The sequence below is a fragment of the Stegostoma tigrinum genome, chromosome 6, assembly GCF_030684315.1.
Source record: "Stegostoma tigrinum isolate sSteTig4 chromosome 6, sSteTig4.hap1, whole genome shotgun sequence".
Taxonomy (NCBI): domain Eukaryota; kingdom Metazoa; phylum Chordata; class Chondrichthyes; order Orectolobiformes; family Stegostomatidae; genus Stegostoma; species Stegostoma tigrinum.
Genome location: NC_081359.1, coordinates 14,192,627 through 14,219,329, shown reverse-complemented (window position 1 = coordinate 14,219,329; position 26,703 = coordinate 14,192,627). Strand labels below are relative to the sequence as shown.

Sequence of the window (26,703 nt, the reverse complement as noted above, 5' to 3'; positions counted from 1 at the left end):
GACATAACACAGTCACCTGAAATCTTGAAGCTGCGAACTGCCCAAGCATAAAGTGAGGTGTTGTTTCTCAAGTTTGCATTGTGCTTCATTGAAACATTGCAACTGCCCAGGACAGAAATATAAGCATGAGAATAAAACGGTTTATTGAAGTGGCAAGCAACTGAGATGTCAGAGGTCATTCCTACAGATAGAGCAAAGAAGTTCTGCAAGAAACTGAAAGATTCAAACAGAAATCATGTTGGAGTGAAGAGCAAAACTTTTTCAAGGTAGGCATACAGGTAGACCCTGGATTGTGAGAGGGTCTTGGAGTCTGTTTTTAAGTTGATCTGTACACAAATTGGAACTCAATGCAGGACAATGTAAAACAGCTCTTTTAAGTACTGAAATCTTTCAATGCCAAGTCTTTACAATAACACCTCGTATGGGATCACCTTCACAAGTCAAACATGGATAAATGTGGAATATCTGTACTTGGAAGGATGTGGAGGTGCCGATGTTGGACTGGGGTGGACAAAATCAGAAATCACACAGCACGAGGTTACAGTCCAACATATAAACTGAGGTTTTCCCAGCCACCGTCAGTTCTGAGGAAGGGTCACCGGACTCAAAACGTTAACTCTGTTTTCTCCTCCACAGAGGATGCCAGGCCTGCTGAGCTTTTCAGAAAACTTTGTTCTTGTATAGTCCAACAGGTTTATTTGAAAACACATGCATTAGGATCCTCAGCCCTTTTTCAGATGTTCGTGAGAGGGGTAGTATCGGATACAGAATTTATAAGCAGAAGGTTCACACCATTAATGAGGATGTACTGAGCAAGCCTAAGATGTTGTTAAATCATTAATCAGTTAGATAATTTTAATTGATTAATATGCATATGTAAATCCCCAAATTCCTTTCAAGTCACAGTGCTGAGAGAACTAAAGGTTTCATAAGTGCAATGAAGAGGTGACAGCTTAGGTCAGACAATACATGTTAGCTATGAGACTTTGTTTAGAATCTGTTTTTGTTTTAGTTTGGAGTGAGACTAGTTTTATTTCTAAAGTAGGAATTGATAAATCACCACATTGAGTGACTGTCTTTAAATGTCTTTCTTTGAACAGAATAAAATCAAAACATCAGCTTCTGTGCTCCTAAGATACTGCTTGGTCTGCTGTGTTCATCCAGCTCCATACTTTGTTATCTTAGATTCTCCAGCATCTGCAGTTCCCATTATCTCTCCCATAGCAATACCAACAAGTTTCATCCCACCATCAGACTTACCATGGAGTACTCTTCAGAATCAGTCTCATTCTTGGACACACGCATCTCCATGAAGGACGGACACCTCAGTACCTCATTCTACCACAAGCTCACGGAGAGCCTCATGATGCTGCATTTCTCTAGCTTCCATCTGAAACATATTAAAACAGCCATCCCCTATGGACAAGCCCTATGCATATACAGGATCTGTTTGGATCAGCAGGAATGAGACAGACACCTGAAGGTGTTGAAGGATGCCGTCGTAGGAACAGGACACGATGCTCAATTCATCGATCGCCAATTCCATCATGCCTCAGCAAAAAAACGTGATGACCTCCTCAGAAGACAGACTCAGGATATGTCTGATAGGGTTCCCTTTGTTGTTCAGTAATTCCAGGGAGCAGAGAGACTACGCCAAGTTCTACACAGCCTTCAACACATTATCAATGATCAGCACCTCGCCAAGATCTTCCCCAAGCCTCTACTTCTTGCCTTCAAATAACCACCAAATCTTAAACAGACCATTGCTTGTAGCAAGCTACCCAGCCTTCAGGACAACATTGACCACAACACCACACAACCCTGTCATGGCAACCTCTGCAAGATATGTCAGATCTCAACATGGACACTACCATCACACACGGGAACACTAGCAACAAGTGCCCGGCAGGTACCCATGTGGCTCAGGCAATGTTGTTTATCTCATACGCTGTAGGCAAAGATGCCCCGAGGCATGGTATATTAGCGAAACCATGCAGATGCTTTGACATTGAATGAATGGACATTGCACAACAATCACCAAACAGGGATGTTCCCTCCCAGTTGGGGAACACTTCAGCGGTAAAGGGCATTCGGCCTCGGATCTTCATGAAAACGCCCTCCAAAACGAACTTTGGGATACACAACAACACAGAGTCACCGAGCAGAGTCGCTAGGTTCGGTACCCATGAGGAGGGCCTCAACCGGGATCTTTGGTTCATTTCACACTACAGGTGACCCCACTATACATTCTCACACACGCATACACACATATGCGCGCGTGCGCACCCGCGCGCACACACACATTCTCTCTCTTCCACCCACACACTCACGCATGCACACATTCTCTCCAACACACCCCCTCACTCCCACACACACATTCTCTCTCTTCCACCCACACACACACACACACACACTCACAAATGTGCACATTCTCTCCAACACACCCCCTCACTCTCACACACATTCTCTCTCTTCCAAACACACATTCCCCTGCCTCCCACTCACACTCACACACACACACACGAATCTATGGGTGACTATATTTGCAGATACATCTTATTTTCTTCAAAAACCACACAATTTATAGACAGTCACTCAATGTGACAATTTATAAATTCCTACGTTAGAAATAAAACTAGTCTCAATCCAAACTAAAACAAAAACAGATTCCAAACAAGGTCTCATAGCTAACATGCATTGTCTGATCTAAAACGTCATCTCTTTACACTGATAAAACCTTCAGTTCTCTCAGGACCGTGGCTTGAAAGAAATTTGGGGGTTTACATCTACTTATTAATCAATTAAAACCTTCTGATTAAAGATTTAACATCTCCTTAGGTTGTTTAGTACATCCTCAATGGTGTGAACCTTTGATCTTTTATTTATAGATTCTGTGTCCGACACCACCTCTCTCACAAACACCTGAAGAACGACTGAGATTCCGAAAGCTTGCGTTTTCAAATAAACCTGCTGGACTGTAACCTGGTGTTGCGTGATTTCTGACTTTGGAAGAGAAGTGGCACCTTTATAACCTGGAGATCTCAATATTGAATGGCCATCTGCTTCTTTGCTCCGACTGTGTTTCTGACAAAAGTGTAAAAATGGACAATTTTCCAACCCCTTTAGTTCTGAAAAAGGGTCATGTCAACCTCGAAAGGCTAACTCTGTTTTCTCCCAAGCGATGCTGCCAGACCTGATGAGATTCCCCAGACATTTCGATCTTTGTTTCAGATTTCCAGAACCTGAATTGTCGTTTCTGTAATTGGAAAGATTGTGATTGGCTAACCGCAGAGGATACAGTGACGAAAAAATAGAGTGCGGGCTGCGATTGGCTGCTTCGTGAAGACGCTGTGATTGGCCACGCCATGTAGAAGCTGCGATTGGCTGTTGCCGGCAGAAGCGGCGAATGGCTGTTTCCTGCAAACGTTGTGATTGGCTGGTTCCTCCAAAGGTTGAGGTTTCTGGATAAGAAGCACTCTTGATTGGCTGGTCACGAGGTGGGTTCTTATTGGTTAGCGGCAGGGGACGCTGTCATTGGTTACTGTGATCCGGATGTATCAAAGTAATCAGGTGGCGGCTGCTGGGCTCCGCGCCGCAGGTAAACCCCGCCGGGAACGCGGACCCTGAGCGGATCCCGGGAGCGCGATGAGACTGCCTTGGGGCTCACCGATCTGGGGTGGCCTCGTTGCGATCGTCTCCATCGCAGTCGGTTTGTGCTGCCTGCGGATCGAAGGTATAGGCTCCCGGGGAGACTGATCCAGGCCCGGCCTCCAGACACATGAGAGCCGGGGGATCCAGTTACACTCACTGGGAAAATGAACGTTCAGATAGAGGCCAATTCTCGGAACTGGTGATCTTAGTGCAGCGCTCCCTCAGTACTGATCCTCTGACAGTGCAGCACTCCCTCAGTACTGACCCTCTGACAGTGCAGCGCCCCCTCAGTACTGACCCTCTGACAGTGCAGCGCTCCCTCAGTACTGACCCTCTGACAGTGCAGCGCTCCCTCAGTACTGACCCTCTGACAGTGCAGCGCTCCCTCAGTACTGACCCTCTGACAGTGCAGCGCTCCCTCAGTACTGACCCTCTGACAGTGCAGCGCTCCCTCAGTACTGACCCTCTGACAGTGCAGCGCTCCCTCAGTACTGACCCTCTGACAGTGCAGCACTCCCTCAGTACTGACCCTCTGTCAGTGCAGCGCTCCCTCAGGACTGACCCTCTGACAGTGCAGTACTCCCTCAGTACTGACCCTCTGACAGCGCAGCGCTCCCTCAGTACTGACCCTCTGACAGTGCAGTGCTCCCTCAGTACTGACCCTCTGACAGTGCAGTACTCCCTCAGTACTGACCCTCTGACAGCGCAGCGCTCCCTCAGCACTGACCCTCTGACAGCGCAGCGCTCCCTCAGCACTGACCCTCTGACAGCGCAGCGCTCCCTCAGCACTGACCCTCTGACAGCGCAGCGCTCCCTCAGCACTGACCCTCTGACAGCGCAGCGCTCCCTCAGCACTGACCCTCTGACAGCGCAGCGCTCCCTCAGCACTGACCCTCTGACAGCGCAGGGCTTCCTCAGCACTGACCCTCTGACAGCGCAGCGCTCCCTCAGTACTGATCCTCTGACAGTGCAGCACTCCCTCAGTACTGACCCTCTGACAGTGCAGCGCCCCCTCAGTACTGACCCTCTGACAGTGCAGCGCTCCCTCAGTACTGACCCTCTGACAGTGCAGCGCTCCCTCAGTACTGACCCTCTGACAGTGCAGCGCTCCCTCAGTACTGACCCTCTGACAGTGCAGCGCTCCCTCAGTACTGACCCTCTGACAGTGCAGCGCTCCCTCAGTACTGACCCTCTGACAGTGCAGCACTCCCTCAGTACTGACCCTCTGTCAGTGCAGCGCTCCCTCAGGACTGACCCTCTGACAGTGCAGTACTCCCTCAGTACTGACCCTCTGACAGCGCAGCGCTCCCTCAGTACTGACCCTCTGACAGTGCAGTGCTCCCTCAGTACTGACCCTCTGACAGTGCAGTACTCCCTCAGTACTGACCCTCTGACAGCGCAGCGCTCCCTCAGCACTGACCCTCTGACAGCGCAGCGCTCCCTCAGCACTGACCCTCTGACAGCGCAGCGCTCCCTCAGCACTGACCCTCTGACAGCGCAGCGCTCCCTCAGCACTGACCCTCTGACAGCGCAGCGCTCCCTCAGCACTGACCCTCTGACAGCGCAGCGCTCCCTCAGCACTGACCCTCTGACAGCGCAGGGCTTCCTCAGCACTGACCCTCTGACAGCGCAGCGCTCCCTCAGCACTGACCCTCTGACAGCGCAGCGCTCCCTCAGCACTGACCCTCTGACAGCGCAGCGCTCCCTCAGCACTGACCCTCTGACAGCGCAGCGCTCCCTCAGCACTGACTCTCTGGCAGCGCAGCGCTCCCTCAGCACTGACCCTCTGGCAGCGCAGCGCTCCCTCAGCACTGACCCTCTGGCAGCGCAGCGCTCCCTCAGCACTGACCCTCTGGCAGCGCAGCGCTCCCTCAGCACTGACCCTCTGGCAGCGCAGGGCTTCCTCAGCACTGACCCCCTGACAGTGCAGCGCTCCCTCAGTACTGACCCTCTGGCAGTGCAGGGCTTCCTCAGCACTGACCCTCTGGCAGTGCAGGGCTTCCTCAGCACTGACCCTCTGACAGTGCGGCACTCCCTCGGCACTGACCCTCTGACAGTGCGGCGCTCCCTCAGCACTGACCCTCTGGCAGTGCAGGGCTCCCTCGGCACTGACCCTCTGACAGTGCGGCACTCCCTCGGCACTGACCCTCTGACAGTGCGGCGCTCCCTCAGCACTGACCCTCTGGCAGTGCAGGGCTCCCTCAGCACTGACCCTCTGGCAGTGCAGGGCTCCCTCGGCACTGACCCTCTGACAGCGCAGCGCTCCCTCGGCACTGACCCTCTGACAGCGCAGCGCTCCCTCGGCACTGACCCTCTGACAGCGCGGCGCTCCCTCGGCACTGACCCTCTGACAGCGCGGCGCTCCCTCGGCACTGACCCTCTGACAGCGCGGCGCTCCCTCGGCACTGACCCTCTGACAGCGCGGCGCTCCCTCGGCACTGACCCTCTGACAGCGCGGCGCTCCCTCGGCACTGACCCTCTGACAGCGCGGCGCTCCCTCGGCACTGACCCTCTGACAGCGCGGCGCTCCCTCGGCACTGACCCTCTGACAGCGCGGCGCTCCCTCGGCACTGACCCTCTGACAGCGCGGCGCTCCCTCAGCACTGACCCTCTGACAGCGCGGCGCTCCCTCAGCACTGACCCTCTGACAGCGCGGCGCTCCCTCAGCACTGACCCTCTGACAGCGCGGCGCTCCCTCAGCACTGACCCTCTGACAGCGCGGCGCTCCCTCAGCACTGACCCTCTGACAGCGCGGCGCTCCCTCAGCACTGACCCTCTGACAGCGCAGCGCTCCCTCAGCACTGACCCTCTGGCAGCGCAGGGCTTCCTCAGCACTGACCCTCTGGCAGTGCAGGGCTTCCTCAGCACTGACCCTCTGACAGTGCGGCGCTCCCTCAGCACTGACCCTCTGACAGTGCAGCGCTCCCTCAGCACTGACCGTCTGGCAGTGCAGGGCTTCCTCAGCACTGACCCTCTGACAGTGCAGCGCTCCCTCAGTACTGACCCCCCCGGCAGCGCGGCGCTCCCTCAGCACTGACCCTCTGACAGTGCAGCGCTCCCTCAGCACTGACCCTCTGACAGTGCAGGGCTTCCTCAGCACTGACCCTCTGACAGTGCGGCGCTCCCTCAGCACTGACCCTCTGGCAGTGCAGGGCTTCCTCAGCACTGACCCTCTGGCAGTGCAGGGCTTCCTCAGCACTGACCCTCTGACAGTGCGGCGCTCCCTCGGCACTGACCCTCTGACAGTGCGGCGCTCCCTCAGCACTGACCCTCTGGCAGTGCAGGGCTCCCTCAGCACTGACCCTCTGGCAGTGCAGGGCTCCCTCAGCACTGACCCTCTGACAGCGCAGCGCTCCCTCAGCACTGACCCTCTGACAGCGCAGCGCTCCCTCGGCACTAACCCTCTGACAGCGCGGCGCTCCCTCAGCACTGACCCTCTGGCAGCGCAGGGCTCCCTCAGCACTGACCCTCTGACAGCGCGGCGCTCCCTCAGCACTGACCCTCTGACAGCTCGGCGCTCCCTCAGCACTGACCCTCTGACAGCGCAGCGCTCCCTCAGCACTGACCCTCTGACAGCGCAGCGCTCCCTCCGCACTGACCCTCTGACAGCGCAGCGCTCCCTCAGCACTGACCCTCTGACAGCGCAGCGCTCCCTCAGCACTGACCCTCTGACAGCGCAGCGCTCCCTCAGCACTGACCCTCTGACAGCGCAGCGCTCCCTCAGCACTGACCCTCTGACAGCGCAGCGCTCCCTCAGCACTGACCCTCTGACAGCGCAGCGCTCCCTCAGCACTGACCCTCTGACAGCGCAGCGCTCCCTCAGCACTGACCCTCTGACAGCGCAGCGCTCCCTCAGCACTGACCCTCTGACAGCGCAGCGCTCCCTCAGCACTGACCCTCTGACAGCGCAGCGCTCCCTCAGCACTGACCCTCTGACAGCGCAGCGCTCCCTCAGCACTGACCCTCTGACAGCGCAGCGCTCCCTCAGCACTGACCCTCTGACAGCGCAGCGCTCCCTCAGCACTGACCCTCTGACAGCGCAGCGCTCCCTCAGCACTGACCCTCTGACAGCGCAGCGCTCCCTCAGCACTGACCCTCTGACAGCGCAGCGCTCCCTCAGCACTGACCCTCTGACAGCGCAGCGCTCCCTCAGCACTGACCCTCTGACAGCGCAGCGCTCCCTCAGCACTGACCCTCTGACAGCGCAGGGCTTCCTCAGCACTGACCCTCTGACAGCGCAGCGCTCCCTCAGCACTGACCCTCTGGCAGCGCAGGGCTTCCTCAGCACTGACCCTCTGGCAGCGCCGCGCTCCCTCAGCACTGACCCTCTGACAGCGCAGCGCTCCCTCAGCACTGACCCTCTGACAGCGCAGCGCTCCCTCAGCACTGACCCTCTGACAGCGCAGCGCTCCCTCAGCACTGACCCTCTGACAGCGCAGCGCTCCCTCAGCACTGACCCTCTGACAGCGCAGCGCTCCCTCAGCACTGACCCTCTGGCAGCGCAGGGCTTCCTCAGCACTGACCCTCTGGCAGCGCAGGGCTTCCTCAGCACTGACCCTCTGGCAGCGCAGGGCTTCCTCAGCACTGACCCTCTGACAGTGCGGCGCTCCCTCAGCACTGACCCTCTGACAGTGCAGCGCTCCCTCAGCACTGACTGTCTGGCAGTGCAGGGCTTCCTCAGCACTGACCCTCTGACAGTGCAGCGCTCCCTCAGTTCTGACCCCCCCGGCAGCGCGGCGCTCCCTCAGCACTGACCCTCTGACAGTGCAGCGCTCCCTCAGCACTGACCCTCTGACAGTGCAGGGCTTCCTCAGCACTGACCCTCTGACAGTGCAGCGCTCCCTCAGTACTGACCCCCCCCGGCAGCGCGGTGCTCCCTCAGCACTGACCCCCCGGCAGCGCGGCGCTCCACCATGGCACTGGCCCCCCTCCCGGCAGCGCGGCTCTCCGCCATGGCACTGGCCCCACCCCGGCAGCGCGGCGCTCCGCCATGGCACTGGCCCCACCCCGGCAGCGCGGCGCTCCGCCATGGCACTGGCCGCCTGGCAGCGCGGCGCTCTGTCTGTACTGCACATGTTGATTTGGTGAGTGGACCCGTTGATGCCTCATTCTGGATGTTGCTGCCGCGTGGAGCCTTGGTATTCTGCGCAGTGGCTTGAAGAATTCATAAAGGCACTGAGCCTCCTGCAGTGCAGCACTCGATCAGTACTGTCCCTCAGACTGCGCAGTGCTCCCTCAGCACCTCGCCTTGGACAGTAGCCATCACATAGGGCTGTCCCGCTGACAGTCCAGCATTAACTCAGCAGCAGTGCAACAGTGAGCCAACACTAACCCTCTGACGTTGCATCGCTCCTATCAGTACTGCCATTGAATTTGATGCTGGAGTTTGTCATTGAGCCTCTGGAATAAGGTTTGAATGCACATCTTTTGCGATGGAGAGAGAAGAAATACCATGATATCTGCTTCCCTTAAATGTAAATTCTGTTTAACAACAGTCATGAAAAATGAGTGTATGTTAATCACTAACATAAAACAAAGAACTCTTGATTCTGAAGAATGGTCACTGGACTCAATAGGTCAATACTACTTTCTGTCTGCACAGATGCTGCCAGATCTGCTGAGTTTCTCCAGCTATTTATGTCTGTGAATGAGTGTATTACACCTTTGAAGTTATGTTACAGGTTTTGGTTTATATCTTCTTGCTGTCTTTCAGTCCTGTACAGAGCTTTTACGTTTCACAGTCACAGGCCTGTGGGAAGTATGGAAAAGAATCTTCAGCTGGTCAGAAATATCATCCCTCCTTTAACTGAGAAAAAACACAAAGGACAAGATGGAAAGATAGGAATTATTGGCGGATGTACGGAGTGAGTGTGTTACAGACCCCTGCTGAAGTGGGGAAAGCACAGCGTGGTGATGGTTGTGGATGGGTGGGAAGGATGTGAAGTGTTTGAGGCTGGAACAGAGGTTGTGGAAGATGGAAGAAAGAATTGTGGTGAGCAGAGTGATGGCGGTCCTCACCCCAACCAATCAGAGACATAGGACAGAAGTTTTGATAACATTACGATCTTGTATGGGACCATTAGTGAGTCTGAGAAGGTGGCAGTGGGAGTAAAGTGTGGACTGAGGAAGGGCAATGAGCAAACTGTGGAGAGACAGCTCTCCGTGAGAGCATTCAAGATCAGTTCATCAACAGTCGGGGACAATTTTTGCTTGTCACTTTCATTTTCAGTTCAAAGATTCTCCAAAAACTTCTACAACTAGGTAAAAGAAATAATAATTGGGAAAATGAAATAGACTGTGTCCTCTGTTTTTAATGAATTTGATAATCTTGATCATTTTATCATTTACAGATATACAGGTGCACCATACTTTGCGGCAATTGCGAGTCTTAAAGTGGTAGGTATTTGGCACAAGTTAGCAGCATTACATTTATATTTTGAGAAAACATTGCCACGGTTTCCTTTGGGTTTGAATTTTGCTCATGGGCTCAGGAGTGGCAGATGGAGTTTAATTTACAAAAAGCGACATGTTGCATTTTGGTAGAGCAAATCAGGGCAGGACTTATTCACTTAATGACAGGGTGCTGGGAAGTGATGATGAACAAAGAAACTCTGAGGTACATAGTTCCTTGAAAGTGGAGTCACGGGTAGACAGCATAGTGAAGAAGGCATTTGGTATGCTTGCTTGTATTGGCAAATACATTGAGTAAAGGGGTTGGGAGTTCATGTTGTGACTGTACAGGACATTGATGAGGCCACTTTTCAAATACTGTATTCAGTTCTGGTCACCTACTATAGGAAAGATGTTGTGAAACTTGAAAGTGTTCAGAAAAGATTTACGAGGATGTTGCCAGGGAGCTATAGGGAAAGGCTGAACAGGCTGGGGTTGTTTTCCCTGGAGCGTCGGAAGGGTGACCTTGTAGAGCTTTATAAAATCACGAGGGACCTGGATAGAGTGAATAACCAATGTCTTTTTCCCAGGGAAGGGGGTTTCTGAAACTGAAGGCTGGGGGTTTAAGGTGAGGGGCAAGATGTAAAAGGGATCTATGGGGTAACTTTCTCACTCCGAGGGTGGTGCGTGTATGGAATAAGCTGTCAGAGGAGGTGGTGCAAGCTGGCAGGTTTATAACATTTAAAAGGCATTTGGATCGGTGTAAGAATAGGAAGGGTTTAGAGGGGACGTGGGCAAAATGCCGGCAAATGGGACTAGACTTATATAGGATATCTGGTCGGCAAGGACAAGTTGGACCGAAGGATCTGTTTCCATGCTGTACAGCTGTATGACTATCTGGTACGTACATACTGACAATTAACAATTGCACCTTTGGACCGCTATGATAGAACAGAGATAATGGGAACTGCAGATGCTGGAGAATCCAAGATAACAAAGTGTGAAGCTGGATGAACACAGCAGGCCAAGCAGCATCTCAGGAGCACAAAAGCTGACGTTTCGGGCCTAGACCCTTCATCTTTGTTATCTTATGATAGAACAGTATTGGCTTTAAGTGATTTATCTCTTCAAATGTATAATCTCTCTAGAACATTGCAGCTTGTAACACAAGATCAGATAATTGGGCCTCACAGCTGTAGCTGTAAACCGAAAGGCTTTGTCAGCTAAGGTGCTGAGTGTTTTTGTGTTTCACACATTGTGTTGCATTTGTTCACAATGCGATCCAAATTGAAGAACTTGCTTTTATGTGGGAAGGAGTAGCTTCACAGTGGTTAGGTTGTTGTAATTCACTGGTTCCCTGATGCTTATTAGAAATTGGAAACTGTCACTGATCCAGTCTGCATCCATTCACACAACTCCAAACGCACACCATGTGGTTGGCTGTGGATCTTCCAACAATTGGACATAGGCGACTAACAAATGGAGATTTGCCCAATGTAAATCAAAGCCATCTGGATAGTAAATAACAGGAGGATGCATTAGAATTGCATTTTAGGAGGATGCAGAGGTCTGCATAAGCTATATTAAATTTTTTTTGTCTCCCTAGGGTGCTGACCTTTCTCATGTGTTCTGCACTAAAGACGCTGCCCCAGTTATTAAATCCTACAGCCCAAATGTGATTGTTCATCCTGTCCTGTAAGTTCACTTTGAATTTGTGCCTTGTACAGGTGCATCATTTCTGTTCTAGACAGATTACAGGGGGATATCATTACAATCTGATTATAGACTGTTAATGTGTCAGGAAGAAATGTGAACAGTCAGCAATCAACTGTCAGAACTACACAGGAATTCACATTTTTAAGCAGAAAGAAAATGTATTGTATATCAAAAGGAATTTAAACAAAGTAAAGTCTATAAACAATACAGCTACAGAAACTTGTCCAGCTACTTTGGCTTTGTATTTTGTGCCATTGCCCTCATACATGTGCATGCACTTACTAAATCTTTAAGGTTCATTTCTTTGTCCTGGAACCAATTCAAAACGTTTTACAGTGCTCTGTGGAATTCACTTTGATTTCTCTTCGGTGATCCAGCCAAGAGACAAGAGTTCTTTAGGGTATTCCATTGACGAGTGGCTTAGTGATCTTCCAGCTTCTATCCCAATGTTTCCTTTCTGGATTCCAGAGCTGCAGCACACACCTGCTTCGGTGCATTGCAGCAGGCGACAGAACAATTTCAAATCTAATGTTCTTGCTTTTTGTGCACATTTGCAGCTGCAACTTTGTTTTCTTCGCCCTGTTCAATCACCCTATGATCTATGTACAGGTGTGCAGCCTGTACTGCGTGCAAAACAAAACTTTTCAGGGTATTTAGGTGCATGTAACAATAATAAATCAAATCAAATCAATGTTTCCAAATGCAACCAAGCCGATTATTTCCAGAATTTCAACTGCAACAAGGTTGATTTCCTTTTATTGAATATTACTGTCATTCCTTCCTTTAGCTTCAATCTTCCAGTTGCTTCCCCTTTCCAACATTATTATGGACTGAACACCAGCTCCCAATTGCAGGCTGCATTATGGACAATAAATCTAGGATTTTCAGGCTTTATCTCTTGACTTCCACAGAGCAAGAAGCTACATAAGATCAAAGCTGACACAATCTCTTAGCTCTCTTTCCAAACATCAGCCAGTCTTACCTGTGGATCTGAACTAGACTCTCTCTCAAAATCTCAAAAGAGGATCTCACTAAACTCCACCCATCCCCATGGTAATGTGGTGTCTATATTTGTTCACAAGTAAAAATGTAAATTAACTTATCTTTTTAATTCTGAAGCTTTCTTTGATTCTAGGGAAATCAAATATATAACATGTCATTTACTGAAGTAACTGCAAGCATCATGTCCACAGTTCCTTGGCCAAGTTAGCCCGCCTGCCATTTTATGATCTTTCCTTTCTACCTGTTAACTTCTCAAAGTGTAATAGACACCAAACTTGTTTGACTTGCATTTACTTCAGGGTTATGTTTAGTGGTTTGGAAACTAGATATCCCCATTTTGTCTGGTTAAAACTTTAATTCCTAAAGCTAGACATATTCTAAATCATCTGAATTATGAACCAACTATTCACAGAAATGTGCAGTTGAAGTGATGTAAGGTTGAGACACAGGAGACCGAGGCTTTTTCAGAAGGAATAAAATGCACCGAAAGAAGATTATGTACAGGATTTAGGACCAGGGCAAAATTAACATCCTCAGAAAGTTGGGGGGTGGGGGGGATTTGCTTCCAATTATTGTTGAATCAGAAATTTGCCCATCCGCATGGGATTAGATTAAAGAGGCAATGAGGGAGAGTGAGAACTGGACAATGATTATCTGCTGTTGCTAATGTGGACTGGATGAAGCAAATTCTGTTTATGGGGCTGAGATAGCTGTGCAGGGAATACTGAAGTTTTTTTTTGTAGGCTGTGGAACCACTCATTTATCTGCAAGGAAACTTCTCATTTCACTGAATCTTCAGACCAGGAACGTGCATTTGCAAGTTCAAACCAGTGGGTTGCAGGAGTTTCTGGTGCCTCAAGCTGGTTGGCCTGCATCAATACAGATCAATCTAACATTGGGCAAACATGCTGAGCCTCTTTGGTGTGCATAGACATCGCGTGACGTGTGAATGTTCAGAGTTGTGCAGTTATGTTGTATTCCATTTTTGGAAAAATGTGTTTTTGTTTATGTCAGAGATGCTTCTAGTGGTGTGGAGGATGTGGAGAAATGGTTTCCTGCTCTGCATTCAATGGTGATTGGGCCGGGTCTAGGAAGAGATGAGAAAGTCTTGCAGAATACAAAGGTGAGGATGACCGTCTGTGTAAACAATCCCTGTAGTGATGTCAACTAGGAGGTGCTTTTGGGGGTCTTCAAGTAGGTGACCAGTGTACTATTAGACTATTCGGCTGCTTCTACCTTGAATGAATTTCTAAATGGGAGAAGGGTCAGAGGGCAGCGGTGAAGGGGAATGATTGGATGGGCTGAAGATGTGAGGGAGTTGGAGAGGGCCTGACAGGGTTGGGGTAGAAGGTTGGGGGCAGCAGGTGAGGGAGTTTGGGGAAGAGAAGGGGCCCTTTGCTAGAGGGTGGAACTTTTCCAGAGCCCATTCTGCAAAAGCTGATCTTGAACACGGTGGCAGGTGGGTTGATTAGAGCGGAAGATCACTGCCTGCCTGATGTCTCAGCAAGACTGGCTTGTTCTGAGACAGTCGGCTCCACAGGACATCATTAGAGACCTACCATAAGGTTTGTGCTTAGAGGAAACAATGGATGTAGAATTACGAGGCACAGCCCCACATTTGAAGAGTAGTGATCTCATTGTTCCCTGTGACCGCACTGTGATCGGCATTCCTTCCTGGTCATTCCCACAGCGCAGAAGGAGACCATTCAGTTCCCAGTGAGAATAAAAGTGATGGATGAAGAGGAAAATAAGATCAGGCTGTCATGTTGCTGTAGGCCTGGCTTGCGCGAAGACTGTGTCTCTTCTGATGTGAAGGGACTAAAACTCAGATATCCGATCCGGCAGCTGTGATGGTTTCTGTAGAGGAATAGCTGGAGATTACTCCCACAAGTAGACTAAACAGAATAGGTCCTAGCCAACATTGCAGGTTGTCGCATTGCAGGCTCAGTACAGCAGTCATAGAGATGTACAGCATGGAAACAGACCCTTCGGTCCAACTCATCCATGCTGACCAGATATCCTACATCAATCTAGTCCCATTTGCCAGCACTTGGCCCTTATCCCTCTCAGCGCTGCCTATTCATGTACCCATCCAGATGCCTTTTAAATGTTGTTATTGTACCAGTCTCCACCACTTCCTCTGGCAGCTCATTCCATACACACACCACCCTCTGCGTGAAAAGGATGCCCCTTAGGTCCCTTTTAAATTTTTCCCCTCTCACCTTAAACTTGTGTCTCCCAGTTTTACACTCCCCTGCCCTGGGGAAAAAGACCTTGTCTATTCACCCTATCCATGCCCCTCGTGATTTTATAAACCTCTATAAGGTCACCCCTCAGCTCCTACGTTCCAGGGGAAATGGCCCCAGTTTATCCAGCCTTTTCCTACAGATCAAACCCTCCAGTCCTGCTTACGTCACACTGACTAGCCCCAGGTAAAATTCTAAATTAGTGAAATATTTTTCAACTCCGCCCTCAGTAACTTTAGGCACTGAGCTGTACTTTAGCTGGTTTGCCCTCTACCTTCCTTGTTCTGAGCAGTGTCTCTCTCTCTCGTGCTATAAAGGTGGTTCCCCTCCAAATGCATGTTCTCCACCAGATTTTATCACAGCCAAACAAAGTGGCTGCAAATGTTAACATGAGGGGCAGTTAATTGTGCAGAAATTCACCATGCTGTCCCTCTTGTTCAACTCTACAGAATCTTTTGAGTCCATACAAATTTTGAGAACTCAGTGAGCCATCCTAGAGTCTTCAAATTATCTAATGATCCTTTGTGATTGATTATCGAGTTAACAGTCTGATCGTCTGCTTTGGCAGTGGTTGGATCCACAAGGGAAGTTATGTGGCTTTTGGGAGCTGTTCTGTAGGACTGTGTGTCCATTTTAAAGACCAAGTAAATGTTGTTTCAAAAGAAAAACTCACTAGAGTACACATTCAAAACACACCTTAAAAACCTTGATTAGATCACTGTTTAATATTCTGTACTCATGGGATAACAAACTTCTTCGATGCACCCCTGTCCTCATTTTAACCCTTTAGGCCTTGGTATCATTCTGCTGAATCTGACAATACTTCCTTTGTCAGGATGTGCCCAGAACTGGGCTCAGTTATTCTAGTCAGGGTTACAGCTTTATAAACCAAACACAGCTTTCACCTGAGAGAGTAGGAACTGCCGATGCTGGAGAATCTGAGATAACACGGTGTGAAGCTGGATGAACACAGTGGGCCAAGCAGCATCAGAGGAGCAGGAAAGCTTGATGTTTCGGGTCGGGACCCTCCTTCAGAAATCGTTCACCTGTTTGTTTTCCAGTGTCAAACCAGCCAAAGGACTGCTTAGTGTGTAAAGTTACTGAAGATGGAGTAGAAAAATATGTCACTGATTTCAAATGTTACCTGGCTAGACAATGTGACGTAAGCAGGACTGGAAGGCTTGAGCTATAAGGAGAGGCTGAATAGCTTGAGACTATTGTCCCTGGAGCATCAGAGGCTGGGGCAGGTGGGGGGGGGGGTGACCTTTGTAGAGGTTTATAAAATCATGAGGGGCACGGATAAGGTAAATAGTTAAGGGTTTTTAGATAGTGTTAACCTGTACTAGGAGCAAGACAAGCATCATAGCCACCCATCCTTCAAACACTCCTTGCTATAAAATTGGCCTCTTATTGTCCAGAACTCCCTGGCTTCATGAACTGAAGGCAGTCCCAATAGCTAAGCTTTTCATGCACCATGTTTTCCCCTAGGCCCCTGAAAATCTAGACGAATATCTTTAATAACGGAATATTGGTTGTGAAACCTCCAATGTGGCATCATTCCTATTGGGTTTTCCTTCTGTTCCAGTGGCTGCCTATCCTGCTGATGGCAACAACAGCGCAGTTATAGAACATGGCTTCGGACATCATCAGCCTTGAGTGAATTAAATCTGGATCGGTTGACATTGGTGTTCCCTGTGGCACCTACAGTCCATGGGACACTTGATAATGAATTTAAGGAGGATAGCATCATAAATACTGGACTGTCAGTAATAAATCTGACAGGGAATTCAGAAGAAATGCCTTTTACGCAGAGAGTGGTGAACGTCAGGAATGTGTCACTACAGGAAGTGATTGAGGGGGATAGAACAGATATGTTGAAGGGGCAGTTGGTAAACAGCTGGGCAAAATGACCTCTTACTGTGCTGTAAATTCTGCAATATGGTTGACCTGGTCAACAAATAGTTGCACATGGAAGGATTTAAGTTCTAATTTTATTGGTGGTGTTGCAGGAATTCAAAGTGGCTTTCTTTCACAACAGGTTATAATGCAGAAATGTCAGCAGCGAGGAATACCCCTTGTAATTGATGCTGTGAGTAAATTGTTCAGCTCTGTTTCAAACAAATTTCACCGTCCCTCTGATTTTATGATAATTGTAAAACTGCTCCTTACTAACTCCACATAATCAAAAGAATCATTTCTTTAGCACCTTTCACAAGCCATCCCAAGTACTTTCCAGCCAATCAAATCATTTTGAAGGGTCACCTCTGTTGTATTAGCAATGTAAAAAATAGGACACAGCAAGATCTCTCAAACAGCAATGCGATGTGGCCATGGAGGAACTAAATGTGGTCAGCACACTAGGAAAAGATCCATAACTCGTCTTTGAAATAGTGCCATTGAAATTAATATCTCTGACACTGCCTCCTGGTGCTGACCCTCTGACATTGTGCCCCCACCCTGGTGCTGACCCTCGGGCGGTGCAGCGCTTCCCCAGGAGCTCACTGGAATGTTTTCTCGAGGGATTATCTACTTAATTCGCTGTATGGAGCCTTCATGTAGCAAGAAGGAAAAAAACAATAAATCCTCCTCATTTAATACAAGAAATCCAATTTTCTGCATTCATGTATTGATGGATTTGTAGAAGAAATGTTTTAAGAAATTGGGAATTGAACTATTTCCTCAATATCCGTGTGTCATGCATGCTCTGAGCATCAAGATCCCTAACCGTTTGTATCTGTCTTCTTTCTCCAGGATGGATTATGGGCGGTTGCCCAAGATCCCTCTGTGATCCAGGGATATCGTAAAGCCATCTTAACACCAAATGTGGTTGAATTTTCCAGACTCTACAATGCGGTGGTAAGTCTTCGAGTTGGATAATTATCAGAGGTTTTAGCTGCTCTTGTGCTCAGTAGAGTATGTCAGGCCGCTTAGACTCGAGTGGGCTGAATCAGGCAGGTAGATCAAATCTTAAGAGTTGTCATTATGGTGACATTCAATCTTAACCGGTCAATAACACAATTCAACTTGAACATGCCTGTTGAAACTGGCCATTACTGCCTCCTCCCTTTGATTACCAGCACCTTTTATCCATGTAAACAGTTTCTCCAGGTGACACTGGTTTAAGATCATTGACCAAAGAACTGGGGAGGAAATTCAGATTTGTTTAAATCCAGACAGCTGTTGAGATCTGGAAATCTACATTTTGAAATGCTGTTGGAAGCAGCTCTGGGGATTATAAGAAACACAAAGCGGAAGCAGCTTTTGAGTCCATTGAGCAGCACCACCATCTGTGAAAACATGGCTCATCAGATGTGGCCTCAGTGGCAAATTTCTGACCCCCCCCGCCCATAATAATTGACTGACATTCTCTCTCATTGTTTTTTTTAACCCCACTGTGCAGACCACAGGACCATGTGTGACTGTGGCTTTAGGAAACTGATCAGTGTGCACTGCTGTCTGTGGTACAGAATTACAAACATTCATGACCCTCAGAGAAAAAAATTCCTCCCCTTCCTTACTTTCAAAATGTGGTTGCTAGTTACACATTCCTCCACATTGGGAAATATTCTTTTAGCTCCTGTCAAGCTGCCTCAGAATTTTTATACATTTAGATAAGGTTATCATTTGTTCTTCTAAAATGCGATGAGTATAAACCTAACCTGCTCATCAGTTCCATAATAAGACAACTCCATTCTATGAATTAGTTCAGTAAACCTTCTTGAACAGGTTCCAATGCAAATATTTATTTAATTCAAAACCAGAACTGTAGTCGAGGGGTGATTTGTCCAAAGCCCAAGATAGCTGGAGCAAGATATCTGTAATTTTAGACTCAAACCCTCTGCAATAAAGGCCCGATTCTACTGGCCTTCCTCATTGATGTATCGGTATGCTGAACTTTGATGATACATGTGCAAGGTCGCACAGATCGCTCTGTACTGCAACATTCTGCAGTCACTCTTCATTCAGGCACCATTCTGTTTTTCTCATCTGTCTCCCATTCTAGTCCATCTGCCAAATTTTTGCCCATATAGCTAACCAATCCATATCTCTCTGCAGGTTTCCAAATGGGAATGGAATTAATATTTGAAACGGATACATTTGCAGGCTATGGGGAGCAGAGCACGAACAATGGGAATAACTGTATAACTGTTTTATTCAGCTGGCAGAGACAAATGGGCTGAACGGCCTCTTTCTGTGCTCAGTGATTCTACTATGCTTTGCACACATTTGTTGTAAGTGTTTTTAGTAGACAGGAAGTCATGTGGATTCTCTGTGCTTAGCTCAAGGGTCCTTTCAATGAGTGCGATTATTCAGGCAACTTGCTTCAACTAATTCAAGCAATGGGGAATGTGACAATTGTCCTCAAGGGAGAAAAAGACCTCATATCTGATGGAACTACAGGTAAGCTCCACTAATTTAAACTTTACTAATGTAAGCTGTCACAGAAAGCCTTCCGTTTGGATAACTCGGTCATTCATGGTCAATTGGTTGTTTTGTGAAGCAGTCCTCAGAGATCTTCTTTCCCCAAATTATTATGGTGCAGAAGGAGGCCATTTGGCTCTCTGTCTGTACCCGCTGTCCGAATGAATATCAGGATTTAATGGCCAGTCTCCTACGCTTGCTCTTGTAAATCTGCTCTAAATAACCCTGTTATTTCAATTTACATCATCAACCAATGCCTTCTTGACCTAATTGAACCTGCCTCTGTCATACTTCCAGATAGTACGTTTCAGAGCCCCAAAATGTTTCCCCCTCATTGCGTTTAGTTATTTTGCAAATCCCTTTAAATGTGCAGCCTCTACTTTTTGGTCCATTTAATGAATGGGGATAGTTTCTTCGTGTTTACTCTGGTTAGACCCTTCATAACATTGAAAACATCAGTCAAATCTCCTCTCACCATTCTCCTCTTCAAGGAAAACAGTCCCAACTTCTTCGATCTACTTTCAAAACTGTAAACCTCTTCCATATTCCCTCTGCAATGCATTCACGTCCTTCTTATAGTGCTGTGCACAGTACTGTGACTGGGGTTTAACCGTTATCTTCAATAGGTTCAGCCTAATCTCCCTGGTATTGTGCTTTATGCCCTTGTTAATAAGGCCCAGGATTTTGTATGATTTATTGATCACTCCGTCCATCTTTTGTGCCACCTTCATAATTTATACACAATCACTCCGGTCTTTGCTCTTGTACAAACTTTATTTTATTTATAGTACCCTTTTTATAGTATCTATCAATGTTCTTTCTACCAAAACGTAACACCTCACACTTGTTCTCTGCTTTGTCAGAAGTTACATGATACCAGGTTATAATCCAACAGGTTTACTTGAAATCACAAGCTTTCGGGGCACTGCTCCTTCGTCAGGTGAGGTCCTTCATCAGGTGAGGTCCTTCATAAAAGCAGTGCTCCGAAAGCTTGTGATTTCAAATAAGCCTGTTATATAACCTGGTGTTGTGTGACTTCTGACCTTGTTCACCTCAGTCCAACACTGTCACCTCCATCATTCTCCGCTTTGAAGTTCATCTGTTCGCTGTCTGGCCACTCCATGACTTGATGTCGTCATAGAATCATACAGCATCGAACCAGTCCCACCATGTCTATGTCAACAAACAAACTCCAATCTGCTCAAATTCCATGTACCGGCCCTTATTAGGCCCTGGCATTTTAAATGCCAACCAGAGTTGTGAGAGTACTTGGCTCTACCACCCTTTCATGTAGCCTGTTCCATCTTTCTATCATCCTCTGGGTGAAACAAAATTTCCTCACATCCCCTCTAAACTATTTACTCCTCACCTTAAACCTGTGCCCTCTGGTCTTTGACTGCCATGAAGATGCTTTCTATCTACCTAGTCCGAAAACGGATGCATCCTCCTCGGGAGCATTGTGGAATGGATAGCTTGTACTGGCTGGTCCAGTGCACATGTCTCTCAAACAAAGGAAAAAACTGAGCATTATCAGTGAAAATTGAAAGGACTGACTTATTGTGAAATGCAAACAGTGCTAAGAATGGAATTGCAAATGTTTGTGTTTGTATTCAACAATGGGTTTCTGGTGGGCTAATTTAATAATTAAATGACTCCTATTCTGAGACAATCCAGTTCAATACAAATAATTTATAACAGCATGTAGCATTGCAGGATTAAAGATCTTTCTCCCTTTTTTGAATTTTATTTGTATGTGGATAATTTAACAAGAATTTGCTCCAGTTTTGGTTTATGGAGTACCTGTTTCTGTTTTTAGTATTGGCGTGCTCACAGCGAGGCAGTGGTCGGAGGTGTGGAGGTCAGGGAGATCTGCTTTCGGGAGCGCTGGGTGTCCTGGCCCATTGGGCTTTTACTGCTGGGAATGAGAAAACAGATGGGTAAGACTGGAAACACACTATTGGCCAATCAGTGGAAATAACTCATCTGAAGTAATGCGCGTGCACACACACACACACACACACACACACACACAGTTGGGGCACTTACAGACTTCCCCAGTATAATGCTGGGCAGATAGATATCAAGTGGAGTGTAAGTGTTTGGCCTTTCTCCTCCCTGCATGAGTGGACTTGACCCCTATGTTTGGATAGAAAGATGAGTTTGATCATGTTGCAGCCTGTCAGAGGGTTAATCTTAATGGCATTTTCAGAAACGTCTGCCCTGGGAAGAAGTCACTTTGAAAATCAACTTATTTCTCTCGGTCGGACTGTCCCTGTATTTGATTGGTTTCCCAGCTAAGACTGTCTGCAGTGGTGCTTCCCTGTTCCTCTTGATACTTGCAAAGCCGAGTGGGAATGAGCTCTAACCCCCTCTTACCCTAATTCACACCCTAGCTGGACTCTGGCTGAAACAAAAAAGCCATGTTTCAAATGTGAAGAATGAAGATGCTTTTTCACACTCTACTGTGGTTATGCGTTATCCATTGATCACGTTTGTGTAAATCAGGGTTACGTACGCTCACTGTTTAGGGATTTCTTTTGCTCAATTTCATTGAGGGGAAACTTGAATAGAGATTCTCAATTGTAAGAGCTTTGATGGAGCAAATAAGGAGAAACCTTGTGGTGGCAGAACAGTCAGTAATCAGAGGAGGACTAATTTAAGATAAATTAGGGAAAGAATCATAAGGGAGATGAAGAGAATTTGCACGCAGAGTTAAATTTTCAGGATATAGGAAAGTAGCAGGGGCTTGGAGCTCTTTGAATAGTCTTTCACAAGCATGATTCATACAGTTCTAAGCTTCACACAGTAGTTCATCATGGTATCTCTTCTCCTTCCAGGTTAAATCCCACACTTATAGCTGCATTCGGAGCTTGTGCCTTGACAAGGCAGTGCAACCACCAGGCTTTCCTAAAACATAGGCGTTCAATGACCACCTCAGACATGATTGAGGAGATCAGCACAGCTTTTAACAAACTCTTTGAGAGCTAGGGAGAAGAACTGGCTATTGGAATGGAAACTGAAGTGCAAGAGTTCACGTGGGCTATATAAGCTGCTTACAGACAGTTCCCCAGAATTAACTCTCAAGTTGGTTGTTTCAAAAAAAATGTCTAAGTGCAGCCAGCCAGCTGCAGCTAAAGCACGGGAACTAGCAGTTACAATCTGCTGAATAAACGCATCAAAATAACAAATGTTTTGATGGTTCTAAGTAGGATTGACATTGGTGGTGTGGGGACAGAGCAGCAAGTCCATGATTATAAAGCCCACTGCTCACAGTTACCATGCTTTAGCCCTCCATGTTGGATGACTTGCTAAAGGGTTGATTAAAGTTATTTTCACTCCCTGATCTAAATAAAAACACAGGTTACTCCTTTGAATTACAGATTGTGTTTCTTTTTCTCCAATGTGGCATTTGAATTCCATTGCGTTAAACAGCAGAGCTTGCCTTTTTTGAGGGCAGCTTCCATTTTGTCTGTAATGCTGTAATCTGTGCAGTGATTGCTTGGCCATGATAACATGAATTATGTTCATTGCTGATCCCCCTCCCCCCTTGGGGATTAGGAAACACGAGGCATGCTTAGTTAAAGCACAGTTGGACCTTTTTTAGAATCAGCTGTTCTCAATGGGTAACACTTGTACCTCTTGAAGTAGAATGTTGTGCTATCAAGCCTGTGTCCTGAGAGGTGAGCCTATAATCGATTGATGGCTCCAGCCCTGTACAGGAGGGGCAGGCTGACATAGGGAGAGGGGGCAACCATCAGCACTCCACTGTAAGAACTTCACTGTTGATCCTGGATTTAAATTTTATCAGGACTGGAATAGACCTCTCGCTCCATCATGCCTGTGCTGGAGCGATACAGTTAGTCCCACTCATGCCTTCCCCATAGTTTTTAAATTTTTACCCCATTTGAGTGTTAATCCAATTCACTTTCAAAAATTGCTATTGAATCTGCTGCTACTATCCTTTCTGGCATAATACGCAACTGCGCACTTGTGGGAGTTTTTTACATATATTCAAATCAGTGCTGTTTTGTTATTGGACCTCCTGCAATTGAAAAGTTGTTTTTCTACAAAAATCCTTCATAATGTTGATCAGAGCTGATGGGAAATATGCGACCCTCCTGATATTAGGACCAAGGAACCATGGGTTGGAATAAAAGTCAACGTTCCTGAAGCTGTTTTAATAACTTTTTTTTTGGATCTGACCACTTGTTTTGTGATTTTCTTTTTGTATCAGAATCCTCAATGTTTCTGCTTCTCCACAGTTCCAAAACTTAACAGCATTTAAAAAAATACTTTACGGACTATTTTGTCTGCAAAATGGTTGAAAAGCCTATTAATGCTGTGGTGAATACCAAGGAACTGACTGTCCTGAATATCAGAATTCATATTGTGGTTCTGATCTACCATGGGACATCTACAAGACTTTAAAATAAGTGCATTTATCATTCTGTTTTGATTTAGCAAAAATGACCAAGGAACCTGCAGCCAAACACAGCTCATTCAAACTTAGTATCAGAGAAACAGGATCCAGTTGCCTGCAAGGAATGATTTTCATCAGTAATACTGAATTAAAAGCACAAAGTTCCTTTAATGAATAAAGGGTTTAAAAAATTCAACCTGGGATTGCTTTTTCAAATGAAGCTGCCACCCAACAATTAAACAGAAAATACTGGAAAAACTCTAATCAACCAGCATCTGAGGAGACAGCAAAAAAGACAATGTTCAAGGTTAATGACCTTTAACCAGGACTACTATCTGTAAACTGGAAATTAGCAGCACGAGCAAAGAATCAACAGACCTATGTGCTATGTGGGAAGTCAGTGTAACATTGCAGGACATTACCTCAAGATGCTATAATTGGTAACTGCACAAAACACTGTCAATTCTTGTTCTTCATGAACTTGCAAAATCCATTGATGGGTGTGCAAGCTTAGCACACATTTGGGGGTGGGGGGTAATATTTTTTGAATAGTACGATTTAAAAAGTCTAGAACTGTTTTAGTGCTAAGTACTCCATCCTCCCTCTCTTTTGCTCACTATTTTCCACACATCCTCCTCCTCACTTCGTCCCCTCTCTTCTCCACAACCCCACCTATCAGAAACAGATAAACTAGTCATTACAGTTTGAACTTGTCCATTTTGACGAGATAAAACAAAATGGAAGCATATTATCTCAATGATGGGAGATTACAGAGCTCTAAGGTGCAGTGCGTGCATACATGAATTGCAAACGTTCAGTAAACAGGTACACTATTGTAAATCAAAAGCTGACATCATTTACTGCAAGAAAAATTGAATACAAAAGGAGGGAGGTTATGCTTCAGTTATTCTGAGCAGTGGCAAGATAAATTTGGAGTAGCGTGTACAGTATTTGATTAATTTGTTAAGATAAGATGTAAAGGCATTGCTGGCTTCACAGAAGTTTTACGACACTAATACCTGCAATGAGCAAGTTGTCTTATGAGGCTGGGCTTGTATTTGCTGGAGTTTAGAAGACTAAAACTGAAACATATCTTGAGTTCTGATGGGGTGGATATCTAGAGGCTGTTTCTGTGTGGGAGAAACTAGAACTAAGAATTACTATTGAAAAATTAAGAGGTCACTCATTTAAGACAGAACATCCTTCTCACAAGATGGTCATGAGTCTTTGCAACTCTGCTTCAACTACCTCTGGAGGAAGAGTCTTTGATGCAGGTAGATTCTTGATTTAGCAAGAGGGTGAAAAATGATTGAGAGTAGATGGAAATGGGAATGTAGAGAACCAGATCAGCCATGATGATATTGAATGATGGAGCAAGCTTGAGGGGCCAAATGCACTACCCCTGCCCCCAAATCATATCTTCACACATACATTATTAGGTATTTAGGTTGTTCTAAAACAACCTGAATTGTCTGTGGGTGTGTTCAGCTATTACTCTATGACAGTGTAAACTTAATTTTCAAAACTTTGCATAACTTGTCAAGTACATAATTTTAATTTTTAATTGATGTACAAGAAAGAAATAACATGACCAATCAAGATATTATCTAGCTAATGACAATGTATGATAAACAATAGTTTTAAAAATACCATGATTCATCCAGTAGGTGGAATGGGATCCATCAGTTTTTCCTCACCATTATTTGCTGTAACTATGATTGAGAAGCAATGTGTTCCCCAATTGGAAATGTGACAGACAGACCTGATTCACTGGATAGGCACTGCATCGTCACTAAGCCAGGGTCCAGCAAAATTAATCATGGACACACCCACTTTTCACTCCAGGATGCAAACACTGAATGTGACCCCTTGGCGTCACAGTCCAACATTTCTATGGTAAGCAACTCCCTTGGTTTATAATACCAATGAACACTTTAGCTCAAAGATAACACAGCCTTTTCCATGACTGTCAATGGTTTATGTTAACACCCCAATACTGGTGTTGTAAGTCTGCAGCGAATGATCAGGCTTCATTTTTCTTTTCCTTTTGTAAGTTGTTCCATCATCTCCCATGATGAAGTTACTCCTCGATCCTAGGAAAGCAAAAATAAAGGAAGTTTGTTCAGAGATTCTGGAGAAATATCACATATCAAATGATGAAAAATTAACACTGCTCCTTTAAATCACTGTTCAAATAGTATAACTAGAAATTTTCAGACTATCCAACAAATCTTCATTGTCTGCTGCTCTAAGTAGATGGAACGAAGGCTAACCCTTGATCCCAGTGTGCCCCCGCCATTTAGCAAGGGGAAATTGTCACTATTTATGACCACTTTATACGGGATGCAGAAGTGTTTGAAATTTAACAAAGTGAGGTTTGATTTTAAAAGTTTCTGTAAATTCCTACCATTTTTAACAATTTGTATCTGGCTTCATCTCAATAAATTACCATCAAATTCAGCTAATCAAAACAGTGGATAATTGCAGTCAGATGTCCCTCATAATTTACAACAATCTATTTAATTCACAGGAGTCCCAGACTACGGAATGGCCTATTGCACAGTACAGGCAAACTCTCAAATTGCAGTGCCCGGTTGTCACAGCCATAAGCTACTGAATTCACTTCTTGAACACCTCTAATCTCTCCACCTTTATCTTTTTAGCATCCTCCCTAAATCTATTACTTTCACCAAGCTTTGGTCTTCTGTTCTAATATCACAAATGCATCCACATTAAATTTCATTGGATAATGCTCCTGTGAACTGCCTTGACACATGTTTTAAACATTAAAAGAGCTATATAAGTACAAGACATTGCTCAAAGTATGCCAAATGGAATCCATTTACAGGAGCACTG

General features: G+C 46.6%; 2 protein-coding genes across 7 annotated transcripts in view; one reads left to right on the top strand and one right to left on the bottom strand.

Moving 5' to 3' along the window:
* The first annotated feature begins 3,552 nt into the window (after positions 1-3,552).
* naxd (NAD(P)HX dehydratase) overlaps positions 3,553-26,703 on the top strand; it is a 68,522-nt gene continuing 45,371 nt past the window's right edge. Inside the window, exons 1-10 of one of the 3 annotated variants that reach the window (XM_048532454.2) lie at positions 3,553-3,598; positions 9,365-9,515; positions 10,002-10,047; positions 11,648-11,736; positions 13,774-13,882; positions 17,044-17,094; positions 17,757-17,861; positions 19,286-19,406; positions 21,244-21,364; positions 22,265-26,703. The exon at positions 22,265-26,703 is cut by the window's right edge and continues 1,397 nt beyond it. In XM_048532454.2, coding sequence (XP_048388411.1) covers positions 3,553-3,598; positions 9,365-9,515; positions 10,002-10,047; positions 11,648-11,736; positions 13,774-13,882; positions 17,044-17,094; positions 17,757-17,861; positions 19,286-19,406; positions 21,244-21,364; positions 22,265-22,415 — 990 coding nt within the window. In that variant the 3' untranslated portion in view covers positions 22,416-26,703. The other 2 variants (XM_048532453.2, XM_059646444.1) reach the window with 2 other exon arrangements.
* cars2 (cysteinyl-tRNA synthetase 2, mitochondrial) overlaps positions 25,380-26,703 on the bottom strand; it is a 78,668-nt gene continuing 77,344 nt past the window's right edge. For all 4 annotated transcript variants that reach the window (XM_048532452.2, XM_048532450.2, XM_048532449.2 and 1 more), the window contains one exon: positions 25,380-25,940. In XM_048532452.2, coding sequence (XP_048388409.1) covers positions 25,878-25,940 — 63 coding nt within the window. In that variant the 3' untranslated portion in view covers positions 25,380-25,877. The remainder of the gene's footprint in view (positions 25,941-26,703) is intronic.